Source organism: Opisthocomus hoazin, chromosome 5 (assembly GCF_030867145.1).
Source record: "Opisthocomus hoazin isolate bOpiHoa1 chromosome 5, bOpiHoa1.hap1, whole genome shotgun sequence".
Lineage (NCBI taxonomy): Eukaryota > Metazoa > Chordata > Aves > Opisthocomiformes > Opisthocomidae > Opisthocomus > Opisthocomus hoazin.
The window spans coordinates 47363190-47375305 of record NC_134418.1 but is presented as its reverse complement, the minus strand read 5'-3'; the positions used below and the strand labels follow the sequence as shown (position 1 = coordinate 47375305).

At 38.4% G+C, this 12116-nt stretch overlaps 1 protein-coding gene across 1 annotated transcript in view; it reads left to right on the top strand.

Annotated features, from left to right (window-relative positions):
• The window catches only part of IQCM (IQ motif containing M), a 108953-nt gene that overhangs the window by 82608 nt on the left and 14229 nt on the right, over window positions 1-12116 (top strand). Inside the window, 1 exon segment of the mRNA XM_075422097.1 lies at window positions 2897-3055. Within this exon segment, the coding sequence (XP_075278212.1) occupies window positions 2897-3055 (159 nt within the window).

The window sequence follows — 12116 nt, the reverse complement described above, 5'->3', positions numbered from 1 at the left end:
ATAAACCTGACTTTCTACGTGTTTCTGTGTTTGCTGGTTTCTAGATCCATGTCCTGTGGAAGCAAAGAGGAATCTCTTTTTATTGTTAGATTTTCAACATGAGAATCTACTTGTAAGTGGCAGGCAAATGACCTTCCTAAAACATGCAAATCAAAGCCTAGCAATTGGTTCTTAAACTGTTTTTGTAACTGATGAGATTGTAGACCTAATTCCTATATAGGAATATTCCAGTACAAGTGTGCTAGATCTATGTTCCATCTTCTCTTATATGTTGTAAGTCTTTTTAATGTACTCAGTATGCAATGTAAAGCCTAGTATTTGACAAATGCAAGGCGGTCTAATGTTGTAAAATGTTTGAGTGGTACAAAGGGACATTACCAAAATGAAGTTTTTCTGCCCAAGTGCTGGGAAACAATGAGGAATTAGACCGGTAGATTGTTCCTCCTGAAATCTGATAAAAAGTGACGATTGTAATTGCTGGCACATGTGAAAATGTCTTAAGGCAGCCTGATTGTACTAAGGGATTGAGTGGTAGCAATAGCACTGAGCAGGAGGCCCATGTTCAATAATATTTATGCCATAGACATGCTTTGTCTTTGACAATTCCTATTTCTATTGTTTATCACCCACCTTTCAGCATGCCTTTGTAGCAGGTTGCAAACTGACTGCTTTGCTAGCTAACTTGGCAATTTGAATTTGAATTCTTTGTTCTGTAATTCCTCTGGTGGGTTGGCTGGTTTTTATTTTTTCTCTTCAAAATAGGTAATATGGTTTGTCATTTCCCAGCTCTGGGACCTTGGCTGTCTCCATTAGTTCTGAAGAATAATATCCAGTGGCTCCAACGCTAATTCTGCAAGTTCCATTGTATCTTAAAAGATCAGTTATTGCATTACTTAAGAAAGCCTGGGCAAATCTGCTCTACCAGATTTTTTAGGAAGAAGGCTAGGAACGTGTGTATTAGTGTCTGGATGGCAAGTGGGAGCTGGACTTACAAAGGTAAACTGAACTGCTGCAGTGATTCTAGGAGGCAGAAATGTGACATATCACAATGTAGCAGGTGAACTGGCCAATGGTACATTTGGGGATGTTGCACACAAATTAAGTATCTTTATAAATAATAACTATTAACCATTACTCTTATTCAAAATTGGAATGGTGACCAAAAAAATGTATTTTTAAAATTCTTTTTAGTAAAATGAAAGTGCTTCTTGTTTATAAGCTTGACCCTTTTCTAGTACATCTGCTTGATTAGTCCTGCATCTTAGATTGCAAGTAAAGTTTTAATGATCTTTGTTGTCCTTTCTCCTTGTCATGTACTGTGTACATTTAATTATGATATCAGAGAGCAATGATTCTTACATTTATTTTCCCAGACTGTATCACTCGATGACATGATTCTGAAATGCTTTTTTAGCAGTTTTGCCCTTCAGCTGTAAATTGTGATTCTGCACTTCTTCATTAATGATCTTGGAGTGCTTACATAACTATCTATTAAATGTAAGATGGTTCCATTAATTTAAGAGCAGGGACATTTTATTTAGACTCTCCTTTCCTTGCTCAAGGAGTACAGCATTTTTCATTTTTATAAATGATTTGCCTTGTTATAACTTTTTTAACTAATGGGTATAGAAAAAAACCCTGTTAAATAAAAATGGTGTGACAAAAAAGTGTGACATTCACTTTATTTTGTACAGAAACAAATGAATGTTACACAAAGTGATTTTATTGACCTGCAGCAACAAAACTTTGGAAGTTCAGTACTGAATTGGCCTTGAAATTTATTCCTTGTGTAATATAGAAGCCTTCGCTTCCAGATACAGGTTCAGATATAGCCCAAACGGTTAAAGACCAAGACTCCTAGCAATGCAGTGCTATAAGGCATTTGGATCATTTCCCTTTTCTAAAAGATGCAACAGGTGTTATTACCCTGTGTGTCAGTATCAGCATCCTGGACATGCATTGCAGTTAGATGTTAATCAGGAGGGAAAACTGCACACCTCTCTCCCCTCCAACATGCTTCTAGAGTTTATTCTAATTGTTGCTACAAAAAGGTCATATCCAGAAATTTACATTACTTTAATTGTCCCTGCAGTCAGGAATAAGGCTGTAGTTTCCAAGGAAGTGAGCCCTCCATATGTGAGTGCCAAAGTTCCTTGCTCTCATGAGCACTTGTGCTTTCTGAGTGCAGTAGAAGTACATGTGTGAGGTATGCTTACAGGATCAGACTCCTTTGTGGACTTCTTTTTCACGTCAGAGTTGCTCAATTTTTAAAAATACGTTATGATCAGTTACTGTTGAGATCAATGTACTAAGTGTGGTAGGAATAGTTCTTACTCGAAATCCTAGCTCTTTCTGTTTTTAATAGGGTATTAACAAATATTTCATTTGACCATGTAATTTAATGGTCTAACTTCAGGTATGCTACAGATTGTGATCAATAAACAGCAAGTATCAAGCTTGAGATTTTCAAATGGGCTGAAGAAGAATTACATACTACTCATCTCCCATTAAGTTTTGAATGCCTTTGAAAATTTTAGTCCTGCTTATCACTGGACTCTACTCAGATAAGATTGAACCATATTATTTAGTGAGTGTCATTATAGAACACATCTGCATATTGTACTAGCTGAAGTATTAGAACAGTAATCAATTAAATCTTTCCAAGCTGGACATCTGTGTCCTTTTTTTAAACCACATCCAACAGCTCCACAGCTTATAAGCCTACATAGATCTCAGCCTTTTAACTTGCAGAATTTCATAGTTCCATCCTAATGTGTTTCAGTTAAGTAATAAAAGGAAATGTATCTGTACAGGCTATTACTGTGAATGTCAATTGCATTTATGTATATATCAGAGGAAAGATGTTGGTCATTGTACACTTTTTTCTTTTCTTTAGCTTCCACTGTTGCTGTAAGAAGCATCAAAAAGCATCAAGCAATTGAAATGGCTTTCATGTTGTTTCCTCCTCTTGGTGCAAAAGTGAAGAACCTAATTCCAGTGCCGCTACCATGGGTGCATCCTCTCATAGATGGAAAAGATGGATCCAAGAAATCAGGTAAAAATTTCAACCCCTCAGAAGGATAAGAATATAATGAAGGGCATGAAGGTGTCGCACCTTCCACATCATCTATTAGAACCCATGTGTGTGGTATATACATCTCCATAAACAAATTCACCATCACCACTACCACCCTTGCCAATGAAGAACTGATGTATACTTTCCAAAAATTGAGTCAGTTTACCTATTGGCTTTCCATAGGATGAGATAAAATCCTCAGGTTTCAGGACTTTCCAACACAAAACCTACTAATTCAGCAACTGAGCCTCACACTTAACCTGTAACAGTTTTTCTACGTGTTAATATTAAGAAGGACATGTTCCGTTGTCATCTCTTTGAAGTTTCAAATTCACGGGCAGAGCTGTTTTTCTGCCACTTTTTTATCAAAATCGTAGGCAGAGGAACTCCATGTTTACAAGCAAATGAATCTGGATGTGCAGAAAGAACCCACAGTGTGTGTGCTGAAGAGAGCAGGTGAAAAGGATAGAGAGAAGAATGCCTCTCCAGGCTGTGCTAGCATTGAGGGTGCAGTGCTACTGCAAAATCTAAACTGATGCAACTCAGTGTGTCTCAGGGCATGATTACATGGAGAAAGGGGCGATGACTGCAGTCAGGGATTGTGTGAGCAGGAGAGAGCTGAAAATAAAAGGAGAAAAATAAATTAAAAACCTCCACAAAACTATGAAGTGTGTAGCAGGCTGGGTTTTGGGTTTTTTAATGTCAGAATAAGAAGAGTTTTCCTTGTAGCAATCTTAGAGTCAGAGAAAACATCAGACTAAAGTCTGTATGGGAAATGGTCCATGATTTGCACTTCTGATCACAGAATCACAGAATCACAGAATCACAGAATAGTAGGGGTTGGAAGGGACCTCTGTGGGTCATCTAGTCCAACCCCCCCGCCGAAGCAGGGTCACCTACAGCAGGCTGCACAGGACCTTGTCCAGGCGGGTCTTGAATATCTCCAGAGAAGGAGACTCCACAACCTCCCTGGGCAGCCTGTTCCAGTGCTCCGTCACCCTCAGAGAGAAGAAGTTCCTCCTCATGTTCAGACGGAACTTCCTGTGCCTCAGTTTGTGCCCATTACCCCTTGTCCTGTCACTGGGCACCACTGAAAAGAGCTTGGCCCCATCCTCCTGACACCCACCCTTCAGATATTTGTAGGCATTTATAAGGTCCCCTCGCAGCCTTCTCTTCTTCAGGCTGAACAAGCCCAGTTCCCTCAACCTCTCCTCGTAGTGGAGATGTTCCAGTCCCCTCACCATCCTTGTAGCCCTCCGCTGGACTCTCTCCAGTAGCTCTTCATCCTTCTTGAACTGCGGAGCCCAGAACTGGACACAGTACTCCAGATGAGGCCTCACCAGGGTAGTGTAGAGGGGAAGGAGAACCTCCCTCGTCCTGCTGGCCACACTCTTCTTGATGCACCCCAGGATCCCATTGGCCTTCTTGGCAGCCAGGGCACACTGCTGGCTCATAGTTAACCTGTCGTCCACCAGGACACCCAGGTCCCTCTCCGCAGAGCTGCTCTCCAGCAGGTCCACCCCAAGCCTGTACTGGTGCATGAGGTTGTTCCTCCCCAGGTGCAGGACCCTGCACTTGCCCTTGTTGAACCTCATCAGGTTCCTCTCTTCCCAGCTCTCCAGCCTATCCAGGTCACGCTGAATGGCAGCACAGCCTTCTGGTGTATCTACCACACCTCCCAGTTTGGTGTCGTCAGCAAACTTGCTGAGGGTACATTCTAACTCTTCATCCAGGTCGTTGATGAAGAAGTTAAACAAGACTGGGCCCAGTACTGACCCCTGAGGGACACCACTTGTCACCAGCCTCCAACTAGACTCAGCGCCGCTGATGACAACCCTCTGAGTTCTGCCATTCAGCCAGTTCTCTATCCACTTCACCGACCACTCGTCCAGCCCACACTTCCTCAGCTTCCCCAGGAGGATATCATGGGAGACTGTGTCGAAAGCCTTGCTGAAGTCAAGGTAGATAACATCCACAGCTCTCCCTTCATCTACCCAGCCAGTCATGTCATCGTAGAAAGCTATCAGATTGGTCAGGCATGATTTCCCCTTGGTGAATCCATGCTGACTACTCCTGATAACCTTCTTTTCTTCCACTTGCTTGATGATGGCCTCCAGGATAAGCTGCTCCATCACCTTTCCCGGGATGGAGGTGAGGCTGACCGGCCTGTAGTTCCCTGGGTCCTCCTTCTTGCCCTTTTTGAAGATTGGAGTGACATTGGCCTTTCTCCAGTCCTCGGGCACCTCTCCAGTCCTCCAGGACCTCTCAAAGATGATGGAGAGTGGCTCAGCAATGACATCCGCCAGCTCCCTCAGCACTCGTGGGTGCATTCCATCGGGGCCCATGGATTTGTGGACATCCAGATCGCTTAAGCGATCCCTCACACAGTCCTCCTCGACCAAGGGAAAGTCGTCCTCTCTGTAGGCTTCTTCTCTTACCTCCCGGGCCTGGGATTCCTGAGGGCCAGTCTGATACCCTTTCCCCTTATTTTGCCAGGTAACAGCAGCCAAGCTGTATGTTAGAAACTCAAGGCCAAAATCTTGTTGGTTGCTCCCATACCTTCGTGGGAATTTCCTGCAGTTCGTTTAGGCTCTAAACCTATTTCTACGATGTTGGACCAAAGACAGCACTCTGTAGGTTGCACAAAAATGTGGAATTTAAGGACACAAAGACAAACATCCATCTCTGCAAACACAGATTATTTTTCAAATGTGTATATGAATCAGAAGATTGATGGAAAGAAGGAATAAGTGGGAGAGGAGAGAGGGAGCCATCCTTTGTCCAGACAATGTTCAATGTTCTTGTACTGCATTCAGATAAAAAGAGCACTGGTTTGAAAGACAGTTGTGCTCATCCTTGATGTGTTAACAAGATAGTCTCCTTCTCCTGTCACTTTTCACGTGTCCTCATAACAGATGCTGTGCTGAACAAATCATTATTCAAAAAATAACTTTCTGTCTAACTGGAAATTTAAGTTGTGGGATCTGTTTTTCAACAATTTTTTCATTACTGTGTTATCATAAGTAATAATTCATGACTCTTAACAGCTGTAAGCCTCTTACTGAAAATGAAATGTAAAAGGATTTTATTTTTTTTACCTGCAGACACAAACCATACTTCCAAGGCAAAAAGTACAAAAGCTTTTCCTTGTTTTTGAAGTACCATTAGCACTGTCTTTAGCTGTGCTTGAACTGGTACTGTGATACGCTGAACTATACTTTCTCTGGGCCAGATTCCTGTCTGCTGGAAATAGTCATAAATTTATTGATTTTAATGCAGCAAGGCTGGTATGCAACACTTGCAGACAGGTGCCATTTTTGTGAGATTATTGATGTCTGCCAAGACCTGAAGTATTTAAATGCTCTCCTCATGCTAGTCAATATTCTAGATAATGACTTTTCATTTAAAATGCTTATTCAGATCTTTGAGAACACGTTGGTCTGTCAGATTTTTATTATAATATAGACAAGAAAGTGGAGGAGATAGAAATAGATCTTCAAATGAGATTATGATATATATTGTAACCTAGGAAGGCTTTTGAGCCTTTTTGCTCACTGACCAGAGTATTGCATCTTCTTGAGTTACAGCAGTTATTAAACTGGTTGACAAGAGAGATGCAGTAGTTGCCTTGAAAAGAGATTAGTCTGTTGAAGGAGGACTTTCTGTAGCTCAGAGACTCCTCTTCCAATAAGCGTTTTAGCTCTGTATAGCGCTGGAAATTTATTGTGTGTTGCACCATTAATAATCATAAACACATAAAAGATTCATTTTTGCTTACTGTGTCTGTTTCTGTGGCTTCTGAGATACATTGAGCTTTCAGCGGGTAACTGTGAAGCAGTGAACACCCACTTACCAACTCATCTGTAGGCAGGACTTTTACTATTTGTTGAAGATCTAAGCCAAGATAAACAAGACTTTAACTGTGATTGTATTTAATTCATAAGTGGAAGTTCCAATAGACATATATTTACACCACATACGTAAATTATGGATACTGATGCAGTGTACTGTTAACTTCTAATCTGTGTATAAAAATTCTACATGTGCTTAAGTAAGCAGAAATTAAGCTTTTAATTTTTTTGAAATACAATAGGTTTTTTTCACATTGTTGATATACAAGGCATGTTTTCATAACACTTCTGCACTTATGTCAACTATTATTGCTTCTACATTACCAGTAAGTATTGTGCTAACATCTCTTTTAAGGATGAGTAATCTTCACTGTATTTTTTAACTGGAAAACGGAAGATAATATTCATTTCCTCTTGGAGAAAATGACTATGTGAAAATGCATCTTCCTACTCAATTTACGTGCCAGCTCTTGTATTCAGATTGCTCTACTGCTTAAAGAGTCAGGACATCGAGGTTTAATTCACATTGAATTTTGTCACTGTGGTAAGTTTTGCAAGCATTTCAACTTTCCATATATCCCAGTTTTGATATTTGAAAATGGCACAGTATTTCAGATTCACTTTTCTGAAGTGTTTTTGGTGAAAGAAGACATGTTTTCCTTGTTTAAATAATGGCATGGATGACTGATCAATACACTTATTTTGCTGTGTGAGCAATTTGAAATACATACTGAGCTGTAGAACACTATCAACGATGACTTAGAGGCATCTTTTCTCTATTAGGCTTCTGGTACAATATTTCCTTTTGATAGTTAAAGGAAAGACATACATATTTTTTTACTTTATCTGTTACAAAAGTCTTTTCCTCTATGGAACTAGGAGATGGGGGGGAGTTACTTTGCCATAAAATAATGTTTTACTACAACAAAGAAGTAATACCACAAAAAATTAGTGTTATTGTGCTTGCTGGAAATACATATATACCTTGAAATTATCAATATTGATAGTACAGCAATGGGCTTAGTGTGGTTAATTCAAATGAAGAAGCAAGGTTGCAAAAGGTTTCTGAAGAGAAACCTTTCCTTGAGGAACTAATTTAGAAATCCACTCTTTACTACCAGAGCCTCTGGAAGTCAAGGAAGTGTTCAGTGGTGATATAGATCAGTCCCTTACGACATGCTGGTGTATGCCCATGGCAGTCTGTTCATTTGTCGCTAGCTATCTCACGGTGTAAAGAATCTCTGCCAGGGATGCTTTCCTGGAGATGTTCAGAACAGACACAATTCCATCAACCTTGCCTTACGCTGCTAGACTAAACTGTGATAAGAAGGCCCTGAAAGTACCGTGTCCGACTGATTAGGAGAATTGTAATATTGTTCGGTCTTATCATGTACGTAAGAAGCTTTGTAAACATAGACTCAGCAGTTCCATGGGGAAAGAAAGAAGCAGAGAGGAAGCAATGTAAAACTGAAGGCTGAAGCACTCATACTTCAAAGGGTAGAGTGATTATTCTACTACCTGATCAAGAGAGGATATGGCAGGTGTTGAAGTGTCTGTATGTAGTGCGTATTAGCTCTTTTTTTTAGATTTGATGTGATTTTCTCAGTTTAATTTACATGGTATAGCTTCAAAAATTAAAAGAGAAGATATTGAAGAGCTATCATGGAAAGCTTTTCATATGGTGTCAGTTTGGGATAAAGGAATAAAAAGTTCTAATAATATCTTTCAAGCATTAATCTCTGCAAGATGTCATGAAGACCAGAATTAGAGCAATATGTGGTCTTTGCCAGCTTTGACTGTTGTGACTCAGAGAGACTTTTGATCACTTAAGAAGAACACTTAAAAAGCACACAAACCCTTAAACTTTCCACAACAACCCAGTTCCCCATTTACATCGCAACAGGGTCAATTTTCAATGCATTTCCCATAAGAAAAAATATACTGTTCTCACGATTGTTTGTGTGTGTAGTTCTCCATACCCCATGCTGTAAATATACCCCGCAGTGTTAGATCCATGCTGTGACCAACAATATATTCCCAGTGGGCTAGGCTAGCAATATCTACTGTATGTTGGTTTTTTTTCCTTTGCATTTTTGCAGAGCTGCTTCTTCCTCTGTCTTAGTCTGGCAGTATGGCTGGCTATAATTTGGAGGATTGTAAAGCTGTCTCTAAAAAGCATATTGAAATGCAGCATTTGGACTCAAAAATGAAAGCTCAAGCTCTCTACTACAAGGCCTTTATTTTCTAAATGTTTGCAGGGTATGCAGCAGGACAGAAGAGCTGCACATCAACACAACTGTAGAAATTCTAGGTAATACAGTGGCATCTTAGTGCCTCACTTAAGGTGAGAATTGTGTCTGTTTTACTGTGTGGCATTTCACATTAGAGTACACCTTAGCTTCTTGAGCAGTGTTGGTTAGCAAAGGAATCTGAAGTAAAATTCAGCCTAAAAGTCCTTTTAAAATATTGGAAGTGACAGCTTGACTGCTCAGCAAGGAAGAATTTTATTTCACAAACAGTGAAAAATAGTGTTTGAAATTTCTTTAGAAGAAGGCAAAAGGGAGATGTCACATCCCTTCTAGTCCTATTTTCATATGATTCTGTGAATGTGGCACTGGGGTTGGTAATTATTTAGCAATGAAATATATCCAGTAATTTGAGAAAAGTCAACACTGGTCAAATTTTGTATTAAGAGGTTCTTAGATTGGCTGCAGTTCTCTAAAATTTCATCCATCACATTGCAAAGTTGGAGTTTGGAATCTGACCTGTATGCTTATTTGTGACTCGTCAATTAGATCTCACATTTCTGTTTCCTGATTTGTTTAACTGAGCCCACCAAAACACAAGTAATGGAGCATGAAGACTTCATATTGACATTCAAATAGGCTTTGCATTACTCAAGCCTGTTCATCTGAAAGTTTGCTCAAAACATGCCCAAGGTAGAGAATTATGGAAAAATGCAACTAGGTACTCGCATTATTCTGGATGTGTATTCACAGTGTCAAGCCTCAACCATTTTGAAGTGTTCTAGGATTATCTAGAATCCTAGAAATGCAGATTTAGGAGAATTTCTAAACTCTTCTACATCTAGTAAACTAAACTAATATTTCTTAAATGTAAAGCATAATTCATTGCAACTTGGGAGGACTGGTATTAGTGTTGCATCTCTTTTTCAGTTTTTGGAAACAAACAGAACATAATGCATCTGCTAAGAACAAACTTTCCAAAAGACTTTAATAATGAGAAATAGAAAATTTTATATATATGTACATACATGCATTTCTGTGTAAATATATTATATACTAACATTATGCATATAAAATTATTTATTTTATCACATAACATTGTTTAAGGAAAGTGCAGCTGCTGATTTTTTTTTTTTTTTTGACTGAAGTAGTTCACATCATTTTTTCTGCATCCTCTGGGTGAAAGCTGTCAGTATTCTTCAGTGATACTTTTTTGTTTAAAAATCTCCTTCAATGTATTTGAAATAAAAATTTCAAACCCTTCAAAATCAAAGACAATTTTTTTAATCAAGCTGTCACTTTCTTAGAGTTCTACTTAAGTATCATTATTTCATTGTGAACCAAGACAAATTTTAAAAATATCAAAGATAACAGCCAAAAATATTTGTATGTTCTTTTCTTAACTGATGTTTATTACTGGATGGTCATTTGCTGCTTATCATGAAGTAAGATATAATATTTTCTAAGGAATGATGATCAAACAGTAACACAAAGAGATTTTTTTTTTACTTGCAATTACAGGATTAAGCGGAGTTACTTATCAACGTAGTGCACCAAGAACATGAATCCTAATTGAAATCCAGAGTCAAGTTAGTAATTGGTAGAGGGTTTATAAAATCAAGATATCTTAAAGGTCTGCAAGGATCTTACAAAGAGATCATAAAGGATTGCAGTACAAATCTAGCTGGATTTCTGCCCTTGAATTAGGGATTTAAGGTTCTGAGAAACATTTTTGATGAATTCATTGCAGAACAAGAAATATTTGTCTTACTCTGCAAATACTCTGCAGGTGATTTGTGTCCCAACAGTTACATACAGAAATCTGTTCTATTAAAAAAAAAAAGGGGGGGAGTGAAAATAATTTTTGCTTACAAATTAACCAGAATGCTGGAAAGTTAGTTTAATCTAAAAAAATCTGCTTTTAGTTACAAGAATATAGAGTTAAATTAACCTCCTGAACAGGAAAGATAATGAAATTGTCCCATTTATTAACTATACCACTAGTCCATTCATTAGAAATACTAGGAAAATATATGGGGTTTGTTATTGTTCTTGCCTACTGTTTGAGAGCTCCCTTGAATAAGGATTTCATAATTCATATAAAATAGTAAAATGCATGCAGTTCTTTGTGAAGAACTGATAGAGTAGGAACACCTTGTTATCTTTTAGTCCCTATTTTAAAACATTACATACAAAAGAAAAATTTAATTTTCATCTTTCGTGGGTACTCACATAGATGTGCAACCACTAAATCAATTGATTTGCTAACGTTTTTCCCAGTTCAGGGTATACAGCAGAAGAAAATTCTGAGCAAATTCTAAAAGGCATTCAGATTTCATTCTGGTGGTTGCAACAAAGCCTTAACTTCAGAGGACTATAATTGCCTCAAAGAAATTACTTCACTGTATTATATCAATAGCAAATATACAAAGACATACAATTTTAATAACTTAAAACTTTGAAATTCCACAGCAAGAAGAGCTGCATTTCAAAATCCAATTGGGAATGATACAAGTGTGACCCTGAAATAAGATCCATTAGAAACCAGAATTGCAATATTACAGTTAAAGAACATGATGCTCAGAATGATGAAGCTGTAAGCAATGCAGGGTTTCAAAATAAAAATTGGTTTTTAACATCACAATTGCCACCTACCCTTCGCAGACAGCTTTTTGGAGATAGCTTAGTATCTTCCTGATAATTTTAAGAACAGCAAGGTTGGGGGTGGGGACTTGAGAGTGGGGATTGGGGAGAAAGGTGATTGTACTAGACAGGGGTTTTATTTAAATGAAACACTTTTTCAGTTAACCAAACACAAATATAGCTTCCTGGGTACAGTCAAGAAATTTGGTACTGTCAAATCTGTGATTCATGCTTGCAGTCCTTTGAACATGAAATCCATTGACAAGATTGATTTCTAAAATGCTGAAAGCGAGTTATATT